Consider the following 25,519-nt stretch of genomic DNA (forward strand, 5'->3'; position numbering starts at 1 on the left):
TCCCAATTATCACGATCTATGCGATGTCGTTTTCGAATGTATTTCTCCATTTTTCGATGTAACGTATGTGATCCTTTAAATCTCTCATATTACTTTCATATTGGAAAGCCTAATAAAATTTTTGTATTGCATCATATAGTCCTCACTCAGAGGAACAAAAGTCTTAAAGCAACCGTAGGTCGTAAATGACCCATTGACTTGGAAAACGATGTTAAAAGTTTCACCGTCATTTAAATGGTCATCGACCTGTCAGCTGAGGGCGACTCCGCGGGCCTGCCCACCTTCCTCAGGAGAACCAATCTGCCCTGCTTCCACTCCAGGGGGACGCGGCCGGACTCTAGACAGCAGTTGAACAGCTGCCCAAGCCAGGCTCCAAGGACTTCTAGGGCCAAAACCGACAGACTGCCGGGAATGCCGTCGGGTACCCAGACGCCTTATAGTCCAGGCTATCTCTTCGCGAGAGACCTCCAACTTAGCGGACCAATAGATTGGGTCCGCCTTATGCAGGAGTCGTGGTACCTCTCCTCTATCTGGGAACAGTTCGTCCACTATCCTGCCGAGCAGCTGGGACTCCCGTTGCTATGTCACCGGAGGGGACCAAGGCCGCATTTTGCTCAGCACAAGTCGGTACGGGCGACCCCACGGGTCTCCATTCAATGACGCTAGGAGCTCTTTCCATGCATAGGACTTGCCCCCTCCTCTGGCCTGCTGGAGAGCAACCACTCATCGCTTCATCCGTCACGTCATCAAGGGGCCCGCTCCTATCACCATCTTCGAACCAGGCCACTGCGGCCATGAGGGCGTCCTCGTCTAAGCGTCGTAGCGCCTGTTATATCCTGTAGTTTCATTTCCTCTTTTTTTGCACATTTGTTCTGACCACCTTTGAACGAGAAGATCGAACGGGAACCGTCAATTCAGCGACACGTGGAAGCTACGTGCGTAGTCGTCCTTCCTCGAGACGTTGACCAGCGGAACGGAAACATCAACAATTTCCAAAGACCGCCCCGACGACTTGATGATTCTCTAAGCATCGCGAACAGTAGCCTGTTGCTACCCCGTATTGTGTTACCGAAATTTAAATTGGGCGCAAAAGAACAGAGAACCGGACCGCTCTCTGCCGACTTGCACTCGCGCGCGTAGAACACCGAAGCGCTCCTGAAGGATTCCTAGGGAAACCGTACCAACAGAATTTAAAAACTAACCACGTGATTATCTGGTGCCAAGACAATACTCGCGCTTTCAGGGTCGTATTTGGCCTTTAGTTTGAGGCCTCTCGGCATGAATAAGACTATCCAAGGGACAGGAGAACGGAGGAATAAGGTTTCTATCCAGGGGATAGGAGAACGGAGAAATAAGGTTTCTATCCAGGGGATAGGAGAACGGAGGAATAAGGTTTCTATCCAGGGGTCAGGAGAACGGAGGAATAAGGATTCTATCCAGGGGATAGGAGAACGGAGGAACAGAGCCTCCCTCCCAACGATCACAGAGATCGTTAGGCGCCGAGTCGACCGAAGGGGTACCATGGAAATTAGCACTCTACAAGGAAGCATAGGTATCGGTGGCTCTAATAAGGGCCGATTATTTAAAATTTATAACGAATACTGGATATGACCACCCTTTGTCTGTAAACAAGCGTATATTCTGCTTGTCATGTTAAAAAATTCAGAGAGGATCCTGATTTTTACTTCGAAAATTCGGTATCTATATACAGATTTGTGGTTCGTCGCCTGAAGACTGTCTACCAATAGCAGTGAGTAGCGGTTCCTTGGCAACGGTCGCGCAACACGCCGACAAAGTGATTCACTTGTGCGACGCAGCTACATATAGGGTGGGCTGGATGTATGTGCTTCTTGGTCATTTTAATTATATATATTTCTCCGATATTTTAAGCGATATCAAAAAAGTTTATGCACAAAATTTGTTTAACATGGAGGGTGCCATTACTGAACAATAAAAATTTTGTCGTGTCTTCTAAAATTTGAAGGTTAATTATGCTTTCTTTTTAATTATATTGAAATATTGTAGAACAAAAATATTGTTTTCATGTAAACGGATTCTTCTAAGCATTCTGCGTAATAAAATATTAAGGTACTATATGAAAAAGTTTAATAATTCGTGATATTTTATATACAAAATGATAAATATGTCACAAATTGTTAATTTTTTCTCGACCTATAACAAACCTATTTCTACTATGTTATGGTCCCTCTGATACCATATAACTTTTATGAATTAACTTTTTTTATATCTGTAGGAATAATGGAGATAATTAAAGTAATCAAAGTTACTAGCCCATTTTTTATAATAAACGTCCCGGATAGCACCGCACATCCAACGAACTTCCGTTTCATGTCTACTGTATATCCGAATATCCTACGTCCACTTTGAACATCCCTAGGATGTTCGTAAGACTTATATTTCGGATGTTCTAGAAACGTCCGTCCCGGAAGTCCTACGAATGTTCTTAGGATTTAAATTTCGGATGGTTTCATTTAGTATTTTCATCATTGTCCCAGTGATCAATTAACGGACTCTCAATTATCGAGCGTCTACTAATATATTTACGTATCCTGCAAAGTGACATATCGACTGATACTTCGTGATACTAGCGCTGCAACATTCAGTACAAACAAGCTCGTCCCCAGCGTATGTTTATTATCGACAATGTGAAGCAGACTGTTGTGGCGGAATGAAAATGGCTAATTGTCAAGTTCGTTGGTGCAGCAGGTGAGCGATCAATTATCGTTAATATTGGAACATTAGCCAGTTCGGGATGAACGGTGCGCAGTTTGCAACGATCGGAACGGGCGAGCTCAGTGAAAATTGCGTTCATTTCAGTGTTGTCCAGGGAGTTAATGGATTGTTTGAAGAGGTGCGTTATCGAGATGACCGCTAAAAGACTTGTTGGCTCCTTTTTTCTACAGTGATAACGAGTTTTCAATTTGTTAGAAACAAGCCAGCCAGTGATCGTCACTCGTTTGTGACATTATTAAACGGAGATTGATAACCTCTCTGTTGACAGAGAAGAAAGTAACGAATGCGAGACGATCTCGAGATTGAGACACATCAGCAATACGTATAGATTAATTTATTACATCCATTCAGAAAACATACGTTCAGTCGTTGTTTCTCCCGTATCAAGAACCGGGCGGAAAACAGTGATGCATGAAAAGTTTCGATAGTACAAGGCACGTGTTTGTAGTGGAGTAAAAGCTGCTGTGACGTGTGAATGTGTGTATGAATTTGCGTATGTGTATGTGTGTGTACCAGGTGCAGTGTGCATCCCCCTTATGAGTGCCATGCACCGTTCAGACCATAGCCATAATGTCATCCCGAAGGCTACTTCTTAGTAATTTACAAAGGGTTCAGTCTTCCATGAAGTACAGCGCATGGATACTTTCCAGGCAATACCTAGCACATACCTTGCTAGTGAAGTGTTTGTGGTAGATCTTCAGTGAATCAAGAGCATGGCTTCTGGTGCATCTTCCTTGGATAGTGCTGGAAGTAGTGGTGAGTCGGGTTTTCAATTTTCTGTATTACATCTTCGTACATGTTTGTAACAGCTCAATATCATAAATGTGAATTAAATAGCATACTTGGACCTATTAAGTTTATTATTGCTAACAAGACTTAATTGTAAAATTGAAAGAATGACAAAGAAAGGAATAGTGTCTTTTTTGTTACTAAAGTCAAAAAGATATTTAAAATCTTAGTATTTATTATAATAGACATTATTGCACAATATGAGATTTGTTTTTAGGAAAATCAGTTGCTTAAATGTACTTTTTACTTATTTACATTATTTTTCATTTAAATTTAATTAAATCATTTCATATGGTTCATCAATGAGTGATTATAATTGCACTTTGCAAAAAACAGTGAATCATGATGCTTACATGCATGGCAAAGAATTTCTTTCCTGGTGAAAGCTAATTGTAGATCAGATTATATTATTCTGCCAATTGTAAGAGCACACATTGTATAATGTACAAAGCAATGATTTCACTTTTGTGTTTATATCAGGTAAACAAGAAAGCTTCTGCTGTTTCTTGATTTTGTCATTGTCAAATTGTACATGCGCACACACGAACAATTGAAAGTACGGTTATGTATGCTTAAACAAGAGTTTAACAGAGAATTTACTGGTGAATACTTAACGCTTACGGAAATTAATCATTTAAAGTTTTAAAAAAGTGACCTTAGTACGAGTGTGTCAAAGTCAATTATTCGGGTTTGTTTATTTTATGAATTCAAATTGGGTATCGGGGGTCAATGAACAAACCCCCATCTTCCCCAGAAATCGCGATTTCGTATTATCACCTTTTATTGGCAATAGACAACCATTTACGAAATCGGCGATTCCAAAATCGACAAGACATCGAAAAGGAGTTAAAGCACTCTTTGATACCAGAGAGTAAAATTTTTATAAGAAAACGTTAGAAAGGTTGTTAAATCGTTGGCAAAAGGTAATACAGTAATTGAAACCAAAGGTGACTATTTTTCTGAAGTATTGTTAGATCCACATTGTGTAAATGTATCTCTATTGATTAAAATGGCACAAACTTTCTTGGTTACCTAATATTTAACCATATACATTATACTACCAATTAATTAAAGTTTTGTACATTGTGTTTTTGCAGATGGAGCACTCAATATGGGTAAGAATAATAGGCTTAGAAAAATCTTTAAATATTTGTCACGAAAAGATATGCATTATGTATTAATGGTTTTTTCCACAAAAATCTATTTATAAAGAATAAGTTATTTGCTTGTAATAGTTTACCAATTTTATTACTGTTTTTGGGTTTTCTTTTTGAAAATGAACTTACTTTTTATAATACAAAGTATAAGTTTCAGTTTAGCACATGAACACTTAATAAAATTCATTTTTACTGTAGTATGCATTGCACTGTTTCACTAATCATTTAGATTTAAAGTCATATTGTTATATTTCATTGCATTATATTTACTTTATAATTTGTATTATTGAATGCAATGTGTGTGTCGTGCATGAAGAAAGAGATAGTGGAGGCTATGGCAGTGTCGGAAGTCCTATTGGTGGTCCTGAATGTTGTAGTGATTACGATGGTTTGCAAGCTCAATGTGATCAGGCCATGCATCAACTTCAACTACTTAGGCATAAGCACTCCGATACTATAAGACGGTTTGTTCATTTGCTTTTTTTTTTGCTTGAGTTATTGCATTTGATTTCTTGTATAAGCTATTCAACTTTTGATAATTTTATGTACTTAACTAAACATATTATTTAAAACATAGGTGTGAACATACTATGAAGGAATTGGAATACTATCGAGGTCAGCATATACCAGTCATGAATCAGTTGGAGGCAACATCACAGGAAAGCTCTGCTTTGCGGGGCAAATATGGAGATTTAATAAATGATAAGCAACGTCTTGACCGAGAAGTTCAAGCATTGCAGAAGGAAGTGTCTGAATTAAGATCTCAAAATCAAGAAGTTCTTGTTTCTGATGCTACTAATAGTGACACTATGAATCAACATTATTTATCAGCTCTTCGAAAATATGAAGCCGTCAAAGACGAATATGACGCACTTAGAAAACGGTATGATGATTTAATATCATCGCATTCGTCAGCTGTTAATAAGGCAAGTGTAAATTACATTCTAATATTTTCGTTATTTAAATGAGATAAGTGATGTCTAATACACAAATGTCTACTGAATTAAATATAGTTGGAACTATCACAAGAAGAGGCTGCCAGATTGAAAAAACAGTATGACGACGTTGTGCAGGAACGCAATAGCGCTGTTCGTGAACGAAATGGTTTAAAGCAACAATGTACTGCTGCCATTAGGCAGTGGGACATTGCATTGAGAGAAAGAAATGAATATCGTGAAGCCTTAGCTAAAGTGCAGCAACAGCATGAAGAAGCAGTAAAGGAAATCAACCATGCAATGGTGTTACGTATGAAGGCCAGCAAAGATATGAAACGATTAACAGAGGAAAGAAATGCTGCATTACAAGAATACAGTTTAATTATGGGTGAGCGAGATACAGTACATAAGGAGATGGAAAAACTTGGGGATGACCTTACACAAGCATATACAAAAATCACATATTTCGAAAATCAGAATAAGCAATTAATGGAAGAGGTAAGCTCAGTTAACTAAATCTCTTCAATTGAATAAATAAATAAGAACGTTTGATTTAAATTTGGTACAAAACTTATTGTCGTGTTATTTATGTTTAAATGACCTGCTATTTTAAATAATGAAACGCACAGTATTTTATGTTATTATTATTTTCGCCTTGTACATTTTACAATATATTGGTTTCTTGCTATTTATATTATGTATCATACACACACGCGCGCGCGCACGCACACACACCCACACTCGCGCACGCGCGCACACACACAAACAGACGCACAGAGAGACACAAACACACGCACACACACAGAGACATATATATTGCATATTATTTGCCACTGTGGGTATGTACTATTTTTAAATGACCGTTCTGTGTTTAAAACTTACTTGAATTATTTTTAGAAAAAAGCTTTATCCTATCAAATTGAAACTCTACGAAGGGAAATTTCATCTGCCTTGCAAGATCGAGACGAAGCTTTAAAGCAGTGTAACGAGTTGCGTCAGAAGTTTGGTGATTACTCCGAGGGTTCGAACCGAGATCATAAAAATCGTATGGAATTGCGTTCGTATAATCATGAACGAGATAATTCAAATAAAGAATCTGAAAGAGAGAATAATGCGGCAGATTATACTAAACGAGATAAAGAACGTATGGATAACTTGGATCAGGCGAATTTGGAGTTGGATAAACTCAGGAAATCCGCAGATAAATTGCACGCGGAACTCGAGGAGGCCCTTCAGGAGGCGGAGGTGTCGAAACGAAGAAGGGATTGGGCTTTCAGCGAGAGAGATAAAATAGTGTTAGAAAGGGAAAGTATTAGAACTTTATGTGATAGATTAAGGAAAGAACGCGATCGTGCGGTGTCGGAGTTAGCGGGTGCTTTACGTGATTCTGATGATATTAAAAAGCAAAGGAACGAGGCGTCAAAGGAGCTGAAGGATCTTAAGGAAAAGATTGAATCTGGTGATCACGCATTGAGAGCAAGTCAATTCGTGCAAGGTTTAACGCATTCCCATGATTCTGCAATTGATACCGATATCAACGATTGGGAAATTCTTACCGTTCATTTTGATCTCAATCGACTTTGTTTGGATACAGACCGTGATTTGGGATTGACATTGGTTGGAGGTCGCGACAGTCCGTATTATCCAAACGATACAGGAATTTACGTTGCTCAAGTTGCATCGGGTAGTGTTGCTGATAGTAAATTGAGAGTGAATGATTGCATTGTGCGAGTGAACAACGTCGATTGCACATCTGTTTCTACGCGGGTAATCATGGAAACTTTGCGTGCTTGTTCGGTGGCATCAGCTACGTTCACAGTTAGACGACGACGAGTTACTAGGAGATCATTAAGGACAACGCAATTACCGGTTGGATCAGTTCCTCATGGTATCTCTTTAGAACTTGCAGTGTACATTTCGAAAATATCTCCTGGCAGTTTAGCTGCTAAGGATGGTAATCTTGCTGTTGGAGATAGAGTTCTAAATGTACGTTTCAAGCATGTGGATTCTGTTTGATAATTTATAATAAGTCCGAAAACATTCATTGATAACTAAATGTTTTCCTTTTTCAGATTAATAGTAAAGCAATGGAAGGTATAAATTCCAGTCACGAAGCGATGACAATTTTAAATGAAACGAGCACAGATGTACTAACAATTACAACTCTGAAAGGGATACCATTACCTTCTACTACTAGTTCCGAGACAATCACTATAGATGATAGTTTTGGTACAGAAAAACAAAAAATGGTTAACAGTTGTTCACAAACTGAACAAGAAAGGATGATGTTGAAAACAGTGTCGGACGATTACGACAGGCGATATATTGCAGCAAACTTTGGTGATAGAAGTGTTTACAAAATTTCGAAGTCGGTTAATAGTGAAAAGCCAAGTGGTATTAGTAATGCTTGGGATAACTTACGGGAGAAAATCGACATAGTACGAGGACGTAAACATAGTAAGGATCGAGAAGAAAAGAAGAAACGACATCGTAATTCCAGTCCAAATACTTTCGAGCAAGAGCAGGATGCGATAGCAGAATTAGATTCGGTGATAGAGAGCTACCACAAGAAAGCAAATAATGGAGTATTGAAACGAAGTAAGCGACGCGGAACCGAGAAAGTCGAGAAAAATGGAGGTACGTGGCCGAAAGCCAGAGGTGGACCTCTAATACAAAATGGCACCGGTACTATTTTACATCCACGTAAGACAAAAGAAAGGCTGCCCTTAAGTGTTCTCCTTAACCAACCGCCCAAGTATGACAGTTATAATTATAATCGTATTTCTAATCCTATCCCCTTAACCAGTTTTTCTAATGTGAATAATCGGCATACAGTTTATAAATCCGTAGAAAAACCATTACCAAATTTCCTTAAAACTGGACAATTATTTAGTCAGAAATCCTTTACTCCAGTGGTGCAGTTCAAAGATACTCCGCTAGATAAGAAACCGACAACTGAATTCGAGAACACGGAAAGTAGACTCAGTTCTACGCTGACACCGTCCGAAACTAGCATTGACTTTTCCTTGAAGTCTGGTAATACGGGAAAAGACGTAGAATATTTCTCGAAGAAGGGGGCGCAAAAGTATATTCCTAGCAACGACAGCCAAGTAGAGACATTGCAGCATAATAGAGCCCAATCCCAACTCTATTCCGGGGCCGGATCGTCAACTTCGTCGACCAGCGGCACGAGGCAGCAGTTAACTGGTAATTTTTCATTTCCTCCCTATACGCATTCGCATCCGCATCCCCATCAACAAAACTCTTTACCTTCGAGATACCCTTCCCCGCCATCTTTGCCGTCTGCACAGTCCGGGGAGTCGATAGGGCTTCCTGATGCACGATCTTACTGTTTCGAACCTTCGTATAGCCCTGGCCCGCAAGCAGGATTCGGGCATTTGCACACACCCTCTGTAGATTTGCATTATCACAAATCTCGCGCTCCACCGATCGGCACCACATATGACGTACCGGCATACACGCATGGCTACGAAGGTGGAACGTTTCCAAGAAAAAAGGAAAATCAACGTTTTCGAATACCGTCAAATCCTAGTGTGACATCAAAAAGCAGCGTGGGTAAATTGTCCACCGGCAGTATAGAAAGGACATCGGAAAGAGGCAGCCCGATGCCGACATTCCACGTGGAAGTACTTAGTCCGGGTACCGGAGGTAGAAATAACTCTGGTGGAACAGTCAGAGGAAGTAGTAGCAATAAACGCGCCAGCATGCCAGACTATTGTTATTCTCAACCAAGACCAGCACCTGGAGAACTTCGGAGAGTTCATATAGACAAATCGGTCGAACCGTTAGGTATCCAAATCTCTTGTTTGGAAAGTGGTGGCGTGTTCGTCTCTACTGTTAGTGAACACAGTTTAGCATCTCAAGTCGGTCTCCAAATTGGCGATCAGTTGCTCGAAGTCTGTGGTATCAACATGAGAAGTGCCACTTATCAACTTGCTGCCAATGTGTTGCGTCAGTGCGGTAATTCCATTACGATGCTGGTGCAGTACAGTCCGGACAGTGAGTACAGTGTTGTTATATTAGAACGAGTAGTAAATCCCTGTCACAATTTGCACTTTACGAAACGTCTTGCACCTTTCTTGTTCCATGTAATTATTATTCTTCTCGATATTGCATGGTTCTTACTTCGATACATACTCTTGTATTTATATTATTTCTTCTTTACTAGAATACAACGAATTAGAAGGATCTGGTTCTTCGAGTTCGTCGGAAGCTGGTGGTGCTGAGGGCGGTAGTCGTAGTGGATCACCGACACCGTGTAATAGCCCAGAAGCATCTAGAAAAACAACAGTCGAGCCCCTGGAGAATTCAGAACCTGAACGCGATGCTTCTAGTAGCTTAAGTGCGCAGCGTGATACGTCGAATACTTTGAACATCATGCGCGAAACTTCAAATACATTGGAACCACCTCGCACCATTCGAGAAAGAGACATTAGGAATTCTGCATCTTTGGAAGTACGAGGCACGCAAGAAAGAGAGCGAGAAATTAGAGCATCGGCGTCTTTAGATATTAATATTAGAAAATCGGAACTTCGAAGTTCAGCAACATTAGATAATATGCGTAATTCGGCAACTCTTGATACGTTACGTGGTCCTGCCAACACGTTCACTCGCGCACAGTTAAATCAGACTGCAACTACATTGCAACGACAAAACGCTACCGTGAGAAGTCCAACGCAAGAGGAACAAAATCGTAAAAGTCCACCACCGAATGAGCCCAGGTACCTATTTATTGAGACAAGAAAGTGTTCGAATTTGGGTATTTCGCTCGTGGGTGGAAACGGCGTTGGAATATTCGTACATTCGGTACAACTGGGTTGTCTTGCGGAAGAGGCAGGCCTACGTACCGGTGATCGTATCTTAGAATATAACGGTGTAGATCTTAGGCAAGCAACCGCGGAACAAGCGGCTTTGGAATTGGCTAGGCCAGCGGATAAAGTGACGTTGATTGCTCACTACGTACCTGAAAGGTATAATGAAGTGAAAGATAAACCCGGAGACAGCTTTTATGTAAAAGCAATGTTCGATCGCGTGGGTGAAGTAGGAGATAGCCTACAGCTTAGATTTAATAAAGATGATATTTTGTATGTCGACAATACTATGTTTAACGGCACTCCAGGACATTGGAGAGCTTGGTTAGTTGATCAAACTGGAAGACGACAAACCTGCGGAATAATCCCGAGCAAATTTAAGTACGTTTAGCGGATTGGCATGAACGGTATCTTAGAATGACGTTAAAGCATACTTAACAGTACTGTATTTTCAGGGTCGAAGAAGAGTTGCTTTTACGGCGTTCATTGGGCGATTTAGAAACAGATACCACTAGACGCGGTAGCACTAGTGCAAGACGGAGCTTTTTCCGCCGAAAGAAACATCAACGTTCTTCTAGCAGGGATAGCAAAGAGTTATCACATCTTACGGGAGTTAATTTGGGTTGGTATAGTGACAGTGGAGCATTGAACGAGGAAACTCTTCCAGCGAGTTACCAACGTGTCGAAAGATTAGACTGTGAGTATTTTCATTTTAATCCGCTTTAGTTTTTTTAAACTTTTAGTTTCTGAATCTTTAAAGTTTCGAAACATAACGAAAATCAGAGTTAAAATAAAATACAATTAAAATATACGATTGACTATTGCACGAAGTTACACGAAAGCAAACACTAGTCAAAAAGGCTGTACATTAGAGATGATGTGAACTGCTATTTCTGAATCACGAATGATTCGATCACGTTCGTTTCCAATCACGTGATTTGTGATTTTTCGTGATAGTTTCTGATCAGTGGAGAACACAGCAGTTCTTGCACGCGTCACATAACCTGTAGGTAGATATTCTATATTAACGACATCGAAACAAAAATGCGAGTTACATCGTACGAAGAAAAGGAATAACTACGAATAATAGATAAATGATTACAAATTCGAATCGACATGTTACATGTATGATTATAACAAATCATTTTTTTATAATGTCTTTTCTTTTTACTCATTTTTAAAAACGCAAATAGTAATATAAAATTCATTTTCAAAAATCATATTAAATATGTTTTTTTTTAAGGATCAAGATTACGATCAGGATGAGCAAATTCACTCAAGATAAAAAATCACGGTCGTGAATAATGTTTAATCACGACCGTCATCGTGATTCTGCGATCACTATGATAAATCACTGTTATTGATTTTGCACACCATTTCTACTGTACATATTGCTGTAGTATTTCTTGCTACTCAAACCGTAAACAGTTATAAATTTTATATTACGTTAATGGGTCATTCAGCGTGATGTCGAACACTTTGTGGAGTAATATTTCGGATTTTTTCTTTAGTGATGCATTATATAAACGTATCTCGAATGATTTAAAAAAATTTGTTAAATTGTGGATTTTACAGCTGTTTGAAACAGTGTCAATCTCTTTTCAATAATTATAACTGTTGAACTAACCAACTGATAAAAAAAAGCTTTATGGGTGCGTACAGTGGAGACGTAAAGGTACCTACTAAAAAATTATTTCAGTTGAAAAAATTTGTCAACCTTTTATTTTGCAATTGTTTTTACGAAATGCAATTTTATAATAGTAGGGCATTATTGATGAATTAAAAAAATAGGATAATGTCCTATTTGTTTTCTTTATGGACTAATTTTAACAAATATCAACACTTTAAAATTGGCCGTATAAAAATTAATTAAATGTAACTCTGCGTCGGAGCACAGCGGCTCGACGGACCAAGCCATGAAACAAAATTTGACCTACTTCTCAAAAAGGCATGCTATGATTAGATTTTCTCCTAGACCTTTATTTTTTTAAACAAATTGAAGAATATCAGCCAAAATTGGTGCGTTTTGGTGTCTTTTTCACTTTGATCTTTATTTAAACATATTTAAATGTCTATAGTATAATGACAATTCTCATAATTTTGTTCGGGAGAGTACAGAAAACTATTTCATGTCAAAAGAACTGTAAAAACACAACACAACCCAATCGTTGAAAAATTGCAATTTTTTTCATAATTGATTTTTTTTAAACTGGACGTGCTAGGAAGAAATGGATTGCAAATTTATATTTAGCTTATAAAGATCTATTAGAACCGCTTCTGAACGGTTATTATGTAATAGGAAAAAGGTTAAAATTTGTTGAACAGTGTTGAACAGTGTATCGACACTGTCAAACCCCATCTACAACCAAATAACTACCACCACTATTTTTAATGAACTTGAAGAAAGCGTAAATTACCGAAACCGATAAACTTTTGGATAAAAAAATATAGCCCACAGGTGGTGGTGGGGCGGGGTAGTTTTAGCACAGATGGATGGCCCCTTTGAAAATATTGAGGGTTTATTTGAAACATTTTTTTCGTACGATATATTGATTTGTGACGTTAAATGAAACACCCTGCATAATATACTTATTTAATATAGGAAATATAAAAATTGATAGTATAAATTACTTTTCCACAGAAAAAACATCGAAAAAATCTATTATACTTATGATAATATGTCGCTACTATAAAAGAATCAATATGGTGGCCTTAAAACATCAATAAGAAAAAAAAATTGTTCATTATTTTTTAATTTCTTGATTTTTTCAATTAGGATATTCAACTAAAATATTGCAAAAAATTCTCGAACACGTGCCCTGGTAAATACCATTTACCAGATTTTTTACCGAATATTTGCACGTCATTAACCAGGGAAAGTAGAGGAAAAACCAACAACCCGAATTTTCCCCATTACTACCCTCCTGATTGAGATAGAGGGCTGAAACTTGGCACAGACTGTTTTTTTTTTCTAGATAAGCTATCGATTGAGATACCACAAGTCCAAATCGGTCTAAGGTCACTTTTGACCCCTTTACCCATTTGTCTTTTTGACCACTTTATACCCTTTATTAGCAAGTTCTAACATATTCTATTCCCATTTATTTATTTATTTTTTAATATATAATATACATTTATGTTAAAAAAATGTTAATTTATATTAAAAAAATTATTTCCAATAATCCATTTAGTAATAAATTTGTTCGACTTGGAAAATCCAACGTTACAAAACACACATAAAAATTAAATTATAATTAAACCGTTTAACATTTTCAATCATTATCTATACTTTTATTTTTGCACAGATCCAGCGTTAAGACCGATACTAATTATTGGACCGCTAAGCGAATGTGTGGTGACAAAACTCTTGCAAGAATTTCCGGGGCAATACACCAGGTGTCTTGCAGAAGCTATGCATTGTTCCCAATCGACGCTCGAACAAGGTCTGCGTGACGCACTTTATGTAGACTACAGAAAAAAAGGAAGCTATTTCGAGTGCACTACGGTACAAGCAGTCAAGGACATCTGTGAGAAGGTAAGCTATTATTTATCCAATGTTGTACGTGACATTGATAATGCTATTTATATTAAACACCTAAACATACTGGATTAACCTTTAGTCAGCCGGAATTTTTTCATGAAAGAAGTGGTCTTTTTTCTCCAAAAATGGATGTGTATATATAACATATGCACTGTGCTGAATTCTAAGTTTTGTCAATGTTCCAAAAGGGATACTACCGACAGTCTAAAGGTTAACTAGATAGAAATTAATCATTTGATGCTTATATAATTTTTTGGACATATTTTACGTTCTTAGAACATTTTAAATAAGTTTCATTAACACTTTTATTTTTAGAATACTCATTGCATTTTGGATGTATCGATCGCATCGATTGAACGGCTTCACCGACATCAAATCTATCCAATAGTATTATTGATCAAATTCAAGAGTACGAAACAAATTAAAGAAGTGAAGGATTCCAGATATCCAAGTGATAAAGTAAGTGCTAAAGCTGCAAAAGAAATGTACGAGCAAGCACTGAAATTTGAGGCCGAATATAGGCATTATATTTCTGGTGAGTTGACATCTTTTTGTATAAAAATTGTTTGCAGAACAGTAGATTTAAGTTTTATTGATGCGGCATTCACGATTTAAAGTACATTTATGAAATAGCTTAGATAAGTAATGGTAATTAATTGTTGTAGTGGTAATTCTAAGATATTTTTAGAACATCCTTTTAACGCTAAATAAGCTCTTCCAGACTTATTTAAATGAGGCTTTATACATACCTGACAGGTCCAGTGTAAAAAGGAGTTATGCCACCAAATGTTGAAAAATAAGATTTTTATTAATTCTGGCTCCTCTTGGTGTCCAGTTATTATCCCGTAATTTATAATTATGTGGCAAAATTCCTACCTATACTATGATTGGGGTGTGTGTGACTGTGTACGTGTACGTCTAGAGAACAGGCTTAGCCAACATATTGTTGGTAAGGACGATATCTTCCTTACCATCACTCATTGTGAGTCATCAAGGTGACCTTGGAATCTCTGAAATTCCTTTACCCGCCAAAAAAGCACATACCTTAAAAGATGTGCCCCTTGATGCTATTTAAGTTCACCGCCTCAAAATTTTCATAAAGTGTACCGTTAAGTCATTATTCGAGGTGATCATGTTAATTGAGACATCCTGTGTATAAAAAAATTGTTTGGACTTGGTTAGGGGGCGCTGAGCCATTGGACATTATACATGCCCATTGGACGATACTATCGGTGTCGAGTACACGTAGCTACGGCACTGAAGAATCGAGGTAAGCGAGCGATGGTCGCGTGGCGGTAAAACACCGTGCACACGTTACCGACGGATATTTTCCCGACCAGTCCGAATTAAAAACCATACCGAAATTTTTTCTGGATTGTTTCTACTTCACAAATGTCTACAAAATTTGTGCTAGGTAAAGAATTTTTCGTAAAAATGCAAAAATAGTGCACAGAAAGCAAGAACTTGTACCGAAATGTAAAATACCGATATTATACCGGTATTTTCGGTTGAACCTTCGCCCTGTACAAGCCTATATAAGCCCTACCCTTATAGAAACCGAAAAAATGCCGGTATTTATTTCGGTTTTCGGTAATACATCGGTTTCAGTATAGCTCTGACGGCATAATACCGGTATCACAATCATACCAGCTTAAGTCCCTGATATAAAGTACACACATCGGCTCTTTTTTAAATTTTCATGGCAATTTACAAGCATCAACAATTACATAATTTTATAACTATATACACTGTTATATTCAGGAAACTCTCATCTATCTTCCAAGATTGAATTGAACTTCTTAGCGGTTTTAGTTTTCACGTAAAACGTCATATGTTTCCAAAATCAGATGTTTTTACAAAAGCTCGAGTTTTGCAATTATATTCCAACTTCTATACCGCTGATTTGTTTGTAATTTTAATTTGTTTCAGCTGTAATTCCTGCCGGAGTGAATGTAGCGTACATATGTACGCAAGTGAAATCTGCTGTCGATGAAGAACAAAGCAAAGCGCTGTGGGTTCCTAGAGGGCTTCCCTGACGTTTAAGGGGGGGCCCCCATAAACCGCAGTGGAAATCAATTTAAATTCCACCAGGGGGCCTTTCTGATGTACGATCATATAAAATTTTTACAAATATATTTATTTATGGTCTCTTATTTGCTTTTACAGTATACAAATATTTCAATACTATTTAAGGATTTGTTACAACGGTTGTTTCAATTATATCGGTTGGTTCACTCATTTCGGTTGTGATGCAGTCCTGTAAAGGTTGCAATATTGTTCCTTTTGTTTAATATATTTTAGTTCATCAAAATCTTTTGATATAATCTACCATTTTATTCCAATACGTTGTTTTATACCGCTTCTATCTGGAAATGTTTCTAAAGATATTTTGGATTTTGATCATTATTTTCTCCAAATTATAATCAAAATTTTGCAGAGCATGCAAGCGTTTACATCAAACATGCTCTTAATATACGTTTAATAATCTCATACTTCATAGTATTAATTAACAGAAAATACAAGAGAATCCTTTTGTATCAATTTTATATCACGTTTTGCATTTATTTTCCACACGAAAATAAGAAAATATTAATGCTTTTCTTTTTAGCATTTATTTAATTTTTTAAGCATAAACGCAGATTTTCTTTTATAATTTAAAATTCTTTGTAAAAATTCTTATCTATATATCAAGAAACTGGAACAACTCGCTAGTCTGTCACTTTGCTTCGAAGCTCGATCAATCGTAGTTTCTTAGTAGATTACAGTATATTTTGCAACAGTGTGATGTACAGTAATTGGCTCGAGACCATAAATGAATCTGTGTAGTAGATATAGAAAGAAATTCGTCGTACCGTGGCCCACTAAACAGTTGGTGGAGTGAATATAAAATTTATTAGTTAGCAAATACCGTTTAGTCAAACGCATTTTTAACTAGTTGTTAACCCCTCAAATCATTTCGGTTGTACAGAATAATTTTGCGCGATTAATATTATTGTACAGAGGATGTAATATTATATATAGAAAAGATATTACTTATTTGTATATAATTTACTTACAGAACATATGGACTATATGCATATTATATTTTTTAGTTCATACGAATCGCTTAGATTTAAGTTGTACCCTTTAGTCATAGTCCTTTCATAAAGCTGTTTGGGTCATTGCACGTCAAATCGATCACTTTTCTCCCTCGAAGTGTGGGATTTTTTTAAAAATTGGCTATGATGTAATCCATGTGGGATTAAGAGGGTTGTAGCCATCATTTTCCGAGTTTCGAAGTTGTTTAAGGAATAGAAGTCTTTCAGTTTTGCGATTTTTGCCCATTTTCGTGAAAATGGATTGTACCTACGAATTTATATTCTTGGAAACTATTTATCGTATTTGGCTGATTCCTCTTTCGATTTCGAATATTAACTATGGAGAATGTAGAATTAGGAAAACTTATTTCTAAAGGTTGTGATTACTGAACAGTGTAGAAGGTATACAATTCACATTAAGGGTTTAACTTATACGTCAGCGGGACGTTCGGACATCGACCGTGTTGTACTGGTCCTGTGCTTCTTGTAAGCATCGCGTAATAATATGCGTCGAAAGGAAGCGAGGCACCTTTGATCGCATTAGAAAACCGACAACCGTTGGAACGTCTCCCGAGACAGCCTCGCAGTATCTATACCAGAGGGTACCCCTACTGCGCGGTTCAGGCTGCCGCAAAATCACTAACGGTGATTTATCACAGTGATCGCCGAATCACGATCACAGTCATGGTTTAACTTCATTCACGACCGTAATTGCGATTTTTTTATCTCGAGTGAATTTGCTCACTGCAATCGTAAGTCCTTGGCGTTTAAACAGAAAAACGTATGCAATGTTATGTTACGATGAATTATATTGCTGTTTGTGTTTGTAAAAATCAGTAGAAAAAACAAGAAATTCTAACAGAATGATTTGTTAGGTAACATGGAGATTATAATTTATAATCATTAATTTATTCATTATTCTTCATTGTTTCTAATTATTCCTTCACTTTATACGATATAACTCGAATTTTTGTTTGGATATCGTTAATATAAAATATACAAGTTATGTGTCGCGTCTAAAAAACTGTTATGTTTCTCCACCAATCAGAAACGAACACGAAAAATCACGAATCACTGTGGAAAATCACCGTGATTGGGAACGAACATGATCGAATCATTCACAAGTAGCAGTTCACGCCATCTCTACTCGCGCGCTACTTACGGAGCGTCGCATGCTACGGCGCTACGGCCCGTAACGCTGGCGGTGTGCCGGGAAGACCTATCCCCGTACGAGCTGCAGCGCCGTAGCATGCGACGCTCTGTGCGTAGCGGACGAGGCAGCTTAAGCCGCGTAGTGGGGGTACCCCCGGAGTGGGGCACCGACTCCGGGAACATAAGTTACAGTAGACTCTAACTATATTGCCATGTTCGAGGCTGTAGGAGAGTAAAATGGTAATGAGTTCAGAGCCCCCTCCATGCTAAGTTCTGTCGCCATGGACTCGGCCATGAGCACCTGCGGAAAAGCTGGATCGTGCTGGTGCGCCAGCGTACGCAACGTGGTGGGAGAGCGAATTTGTGTACACGAAAGTACGTGTGAAGGGGAAGTGCCTCGTGTGGCAATGTAGTTAGAGTCTACTGTATACAACTCTGGTCTGGGTAGGGCCCCTCACGCGCCTGCTTCCCCTTCCAATCATTCGATTACGCCGTGTGTTTCGTAGATAAAAGAAGCTCAAAGTCCTGTCTCTGTTACTCCACGAACGGTGGTGGAGGACGGCTCTAGACTCGGAAGAATATTTTATGGAGAATACTTAACGAATACGGAAATATTTTGTGATAAAAATTTGTTTATAATTTTCAGAATTCCAAATACGATTTTTCGATCTGAAAGAAATTTTTTCAGGAAGGCTGATCCTTCTGGATTAAAACAAAAAACTAATCAACTGAATACGATAAATAATTTCTGAGATATAAATTCATAAGTACGATCGATTTTCACGATAATGGGCACAAATCGTAAAATTGAAGGGCCTATATTTCTTAAACAAATTCCAAACTCGAAAGATGATGATAACCCCCCGTCCCCAATTCCACGTGCACTACATCATACCCCATGTTGAACAAGATCCCAGACATCGAGAGAAAGATGTGATCGATTTGGCGTGGAATGACTTGTTTATATAAAATTAATTCGTCGATGATGCAAAATAATTGATTTGAGGGGTTAGGTTTTCAATGTTCCAAATCGAGGAACGAATAACCGCGAAGAAAAAAGTACGGAATTGATAAAAGACGGTTCATTTTTTACCGTTGAATTTGTAAATATCTGAAAGTAAAAGATAAGCTGTAAGTGTCAGCGACATAAACTAGCTTGATATCACATGCGTAACAAATTAATACGTAATGGTGTGAATTAGTGCCCTTTTATTTCAAAGATAAATTTTATTTTATAAATTTTCACTACGATAGTATTTTTTAAATGAGCTTAAGATGCTTTGTACGTGCAGTTATAGTATTTTCGAGGAAATGTATTTAAAATGCGAATACGTACCGCTGTGTATCTACATTCAGAATTCATTGGATGTTGTCAAATATTTTCTCAACTGTTTTTCATATTATACTATCAACTGTCCTCCATATGCTTTCATTATTTCCCAATTCTAAACACAGTATTTAAATCGTTTCACCTTAAGTTCACTAAAGCTCGTGATAACAACCGTGATGAAAATTTTTATATTCTCTATCGTACCTGAATGTAGATACAAATTTTATAAATATTATTTATATACACAAAAAAGGTACATTAAATGTACTGTTAAACAGATGACAAAGGCTATTTACGATGCTTCGATACTTAAATATATAACTTTCTTTTTTAAATAATGCCTTTCTGACGTTAAAAGAGGCTTGTCTTTTTTAATAACATGGATGAATATTGAAAGATCATGTCAAAAGCACCAATTCTATCTTGTGTTTACAGTTCAGGAATTGTCGTAGTTTACGTAAAATTGTAAGTATCACGGGTAGGAAATATTTGATCGGGAATTGTACTTGAAGAAACTGTGAGGCCAAAGGTGAAAGACAGTAGAGTTAATGTTGTCTCCGTGGTATATGTACTATGCTGAAATGATGCGAAGAAGCACCATCCAGGTCATAATGTTATTTCTAATTTGAAATTCGAATGGTTGAATAATTTCGATGTTATAGACATATTTCCCTTTAAAACTAGGTAATTGATTAAAATAAAGAAATAAATATTCCGTGGAAGAAGTATAGGTAAATTATAAAAACTTAAAGAATTATTAATAAAATAATCATTCTTGATATTATGTATCACATACCTTTAGGTTTTCGTATATCACAGGAATAACAGACATTGCTGTTGTCAATATTGTGGTCGTGTATCGTTTACCTAGCACCAGCAAGAATTATTGGGGCACCATAGTCATAAAGCAATACTGTTCAACATAATCTTCAGAGTTCAGAGATCTTTGTTCACTTCATTTCCGCTAATTAAGTAAAGGAACGGGGCTGCGTTAAAAAACTACTTATTGGTAGAGCTGTCACATCACTACTTCCTTATTATTTACATGTATCCCAAATACCTCATATTTTTCATCAAGTGTGCAGGTTACCCACCGTAAACATTTGACATAACTAGACATTACATCGTTAATTTGAGAATTAGAATTACTAATTTAGCTTGCTAATAACCTTTAATTATTAGTATTAACTTCAATGTGTAGAATCACTGAAAGTCATTCAGCCAAAATCATGGACCCTGAAAGTTATGGTACTTATTACGAGTGCAACAGTTTCTGAAATATTAAAAAGTTGTGAAAATTTGGAGTGTTATTGACATATTTTTATGTGATATCGGTTATACAAAAAAACCCTTTGGTACAAATAGTACATTTTTTGTCGATAGGCTCTTAAGATACGTAAGAAATTGCTGCTCATACGTCGTCAACAGTAATTTATAGGATATCGATTACAAACAGATGATTGCTATTAAACCATTAATTATACTAGTATTGTATAATTATTTTATGTCGAATTCCGTATATATAGAGCACCTTAATTCTGAACTTGTTTACAATCTATAAACATTGGAAAAATGGTACTAGTTTCTTTTTAATTTCTACTTGTTTGGTTACCAAAATGTTGAACGTTCATCACTTCGAATACTGACAACTTCCTCTGCAAGTGCCTTCTCTAAACCTCTATTTAGTTAATCGGTGGTTACGAATTCCCATTTTTACAGTGTACAGACACATGGTTTTGATTTTCATGAATCATCGTACCTACAGTTACGACATATTATGTCCTCTCAAGTTAGTATGTTTGACATGTCTTTTTACAGTTGCTCTACCTCGTTCATATAGTAATCTTTCATTTCGATTACTTTTTTTAAAAACTATGATTTGGATATGTATGTCTTTTCATTCCCCTTGTGAGGATGGTGCTCCAGAATATACTTTGCACTACAAATCTGTACTTCTGTGATATTTGCTGATCCCTTTTATAATTGAAGTTAATATTTGTCATATGCATGTCACATTTAATATTTTAATAGAAATTTCAATGCCTCCTTAGTCTTCCGATTAAAATAGACAACTTGTCGTGTTATTTTTAACAAAGTGTATTCTCATACGTTTGTTTTCTCGACTTGACTAAAGATTGCTGTTTCTTTTGAAGCAAGTGTGACAGTAATGGCATCCTTATTGTTTACCTTTCAAGACTTCCAACTCTTAATGATATTTTATAGTGAGGAAATGGTACATACAGAACGTTTGACATTTATCATTGCAACTTGTTAAAATGTATCAAGTGCCTTGAACATATTTTTTACGCCTTCTAGGTACCATTTTCCTCTCATAATTTTTATCCGTTGCAGGTACCAATATCCTAGATGTTGATAATCGTAAAGATTATTGATTGCGCGTTAGTCCATTTATTCGCGCTATTCTTAACTTCCTTCATTCTTTTAGCAATAATTTTTTAACAATGTACACAAATTCTTTTGTTATTATTGTCATTACTGTCGCACAATAGAATTCCTTGGTAGTCAAAAAAAAGAAAAAATAATGTTCAAAGACAAAAAATAATGGTGAATGTAACTTAAGTTCGCTAACTGTGTGGCGAAACAAATATTTTGTTGCTTGCATCTTATAAACGAATCGATTTTAAAAAGGTAACATATTTGTTCCACCAACTGTGCGTGTTATTCCTGATGACTGTGTACGCGTAACTGTATTACGTGCAAGTATCTTCGCATCAGTTTGGACAGCTTTCAGTTTAATTTAATTTTAATGTATGTACCATTGAGATAAAGCCAAGTTTTTCACTTTTGTGTATATCGTGATTTGTAAATCAGAACTTTAGTTTTTTAACAAGACAATATTTAGGAGTAAGTTATAAGCGAGACCAAAAATTAAAGGGATACTATGCTAATTCATAAGGATTACGATTAAATTTATTTGCATCGTTAACGGCGACGTGCTCAATACAAAAATGTTGTAGATATATGTGCCGGTGATTATACCAGTGTTGTAAGTTATGTATTTTTCATTTGGAAAATTCTTTCGTAATATTGAAATATAAATCGATATGAGATAAAATAAAAGAAAAACTGCATTTTTTGGGATTTTTGACTTACACCACTTTCATAATCACTAGTACATATACATTTTGATGAAAGGTGAAATCATCGGTACGAATTTCGCGACAGGAAAAGCCTGGAATGGAAGGAAAAAACATGGATCCTGCATTAAAAGTGTTAAGCACACCTGATCATTTTTAAACAAGGTATTATTCCGTTTCGTATCCGGGATAAATAATATCAAAGGCGAATGCAGACAATCTATAAATATAATTAAGAAAAACAGAATTTACTAATGAACTAATATAACGTAATATTTTCGGGAAAGGATATTTAATTTAATTTTTATTCTTTTAATAACTAGCAAAAAATGCGAGTAATATATGCATACATATATATAAATCTCTAACGTGATACATGTGTAAGGTGAGATACACAAATTGTTATTTATATTGGCATTTACATCTACATGCGACAAGGTTATACATATCATATTTTCTTTTTAAGTTTTTTTTTCACATTGTTATAACAAAAGATTAATATACGTCCTGATCCCTAAATTTGGATCCAATTTAATCAAATTTACACCCTTGAATGTATGCGTGTAAATGTTTTGGTTGTTGGGGCAAGTTACATGTATGCTTTCGTATTCGTTTGAGATGGTAATCCAGGTTTGATTCGAGTGTAGTTGAATATACGGGGTGTAACAAAAATGTTGGAGGACCCAGAAATGGGAGACTCGTGAGGTGATTTGAAACAAGTTTTTCCTTTGCAAAAATGTTATCCGAGGTTTTGTTAACGAGATATTAACGAAAAACCCCGACCAATCAGTGCGCGAGCTGCCGGCCGAGTTCCCGCGCCAATGTTGGCTACGCGCTGCGATTGATAGCCAACGTTACCGCGGGAACTCGGCCGGCCGATTCGTGCTCTGATTGGTCGAGGTTTTTCGTTAATATCTCGTTAACAACGCCTCGGATAACATTTTTTCTAAGGAAAAACTTGTTTCGAATCATCTCACGAATCTCCCATTTTCGGGTCCTCCAACATTTTTGTTACTCCCTGTATATTATATCATTAAATTGTACGATTCGGAATGGACATTCTTTCTCGGTCGCGGGTAAAACATGGAGGGCTTTAATTAAGCATGGATTCTGAACAATTGAATTTTGTTGTGCTGTGTTCTGTGTTCTGTGTTTCGCTCGCATATGTTTATGTTATAATGGTCTTTACAATGTCGTCGTTGGCTGATCGCGGGGAATGTATATGATCGTGTCTGCGCATCTAAATAAACGAACTGTTCTGGAATCGCAATAAATATGAGGTTATCGTCTTTTATTTTTAGTATCGGAACTATTTGGAAGTGGTTGTAAATGTTGTCTTCTAATATCGGCAGTTTAATTTCGAAACATAGGCCAGTTGCTGGAAAAGTAAATATGTTAATATCGGCAAATTGCATTATCTTATATGCGTTAATTAATGAAATGGGATACAATAGTCGGTTCGAGCCATATTTCGATTCTGTTTCTTTGAGGTATTGCAAGAGTTGTCGAATGTTTTTTGAAATTTTGCGCTATTTAACGCTACTCGTATTGTTTCTAACGTCTCATCGTTATCTGTCAAATAATTCGAGATCCGTACTTCTCGCTCAAGTTGCTGTTCTTTCACGATTAATTCTTTCAATACGCCTTGCTGTTTGGTAATCGTTCGTCGCACGTTTTCCGCAAGCTTTTCTAGGTTGGTTATTAGTCTCTGAACTATTGTGGTCTCATTTTTTATGAGGTTGATTACACGCTTATGATCGGTGTACAATTTATCAATTTCGCTGTTATAATATTCCGCATCTGTTCGACTAACAAGAAAAACTTACAGGTCGGCTAATCGCTTTTGGAATGACACTATATACAAGTTGTAGTACACATTCAGTGTTACAAAACTCTCATTGGTTTCCGTAGAATGGGCCTTCGTTTTCGAAATATTTTAATTCATAGTTTTTGTACACATCTAGTCATTTATTTACGTAAAACCTGTCATAACAGAGCAGCCGTAGGTGAATCGGTAGCGTAACCGAATACGACGCTGCGGTTCCCGAGTTCGAATCCGCTGTGGGGTGGAAATTTTTTTTTACTTCAGGAACCGTCCATTTAAGAGTTTTTCGCGTGAGTTGTGCTCAAGAGTACTGTCACGTTAGGTATCCATTCGAGAGTAACTTCAAGAGTCTTTACTCTCAGATAGTCGTAGAACGCTCGCCGAAAGTTTCCTGCCTGACGGAACTCTCAGAATCGTATCCACTAGACCAGGCCTGTCCAACATGTGGCCAGCGCGTCACATCGCCAGACGACGCAGTTCCTACCATCACTCACAAGGGAACATCGGGGACTGAGACACTTCGATTTTTATGAAACTTTACATAAATATTTATTAAACCTATCTAAGAAGATAGCTGTAATTCGTTCGTGCCCGTTTTTCACTTTGAGCGATATTTCAACCCTTTTATCCGAACCACCATTTCTATATACGTGCTTATAAGTCGTAAACAACAAAAGATATCAAAAAATGGTTGAAATAAAAGTTATACCGTTTCTTCAGATCTATAAAACTACGTGTAGATTTTTTCAAACAAATTTTCCGCATTCGTTTGTGGTTCATTCGCGCTTGGTAACGGCATTTTGGAATGTTTTTGCGTCTGTGTCTGTTGTATTCGTTTCCGCATCGCTTGCTCTACTTGCACTAGCGATGGATTTAGGCGGCATATAAATACTTTGAGCGTAACGTGACTTCTACTCATAGTGAAACGATGATGATTAGCATGCTCTGACGTCTATGGTGTTGCGGTTCCGCAAAGTTCTGCGCCGTTGCCTCGTGGCTTCCAGATGAACCTATCACGGATTCTGGCAG

At 37.1% G+C, this 25,519-nt stretch overlaps 1 protein-coding gene across 3 annotated transcripts; it reads left to right on the top strand.

Moving 5' to 3' along the window:
- Nucleotides 1–3,451: 3,451 nt before the first annotated feature.
- On the top strand, nt 3,452–16,099 carry LOC107190222 (disks large homolog 5). Of its 3 annotated transcripts, XM_015579012.1 has the most exons (13): nt 3,465–3,510; nt 4,641–4,658; nt 5,017–5,164; nt 5,278–5,626; nt 5,714–6,133; nt 6,533–7,621; nt 7,708–8,272; nt 8,549–9,655; nt 9,825–10,848; nt 10,923–11,164; nt 13,773–14,002; nt 14,324–14,543; nt 15,938–16,099. In XM_015579012.1, the coding sequence occupies exons 1-13, from the start codon at nt 3,468–3,470 to the stop codon at nt 16,042–16,044; spliced, it is 5,562 nt and encodes a 1,853-aa protein (XP_015434498.1). In that variant the 5' UTR covers nt 3,465–3,467; the 3' UTR covers nt 16,045–16,099. The 3 variants fall into 3 exon arrangements, with proteins under 3 accessions (XP_015434482.1, XP_015434498.1, XP_015434490.1); XM_015578996.1 differs by having other exon boundaries at nt 3,452–3,510; nt 7,708–9,655; XM_015579004.1 differs by having other exon boundaries at nt 3,499–3,510; nt 5,078–5,164; nt 7,708–9,655.
- Nucleotides 16,100–25,519: the final 9,420 nt, after the last annotated feature.

The sequence above is a fragment of the Dufourea novaeangliae genome, unplaced genomic scaffold (assembly GCF_001272555.1).
Source record: "Dufourea novaeangliae isolate 0120121106 unplaced genomic scaffold, ASM127255v1 scaffold11, whole genome shotgun sequence".
Lineage (NCBI taxonomy): Eukaryota > Metazoa > Arthropoda > Insecta > Hymenoptera > Halictidae > Dufourea > Dufourea novaeangliae.

Bases quoted from the DNA above. Each gene is read 5' to 3' on its own strand.
- LOC107190222 (XM_015578996.1), top strand. From the start codon at position 3,468: ATGGCTTCTGGTGCATCTTCCTTGGATAGTGCTGGAAGTAGTG. The intron at 7,622-7,707 runs GTACGTTTCAAG...TTCCTTTTTCAG, and splicing joins TTGGAGATAGAGTTCTAAAT to ATTAATAGTAAAGCAATGGA. The intron at 14,003-14,323 runs GTAAGCTATTAT...TTTTATTTTTAG, and splicing joins TCAAGGACATCTGTGAGAAG to AATACTCATTGCATTTTGGA.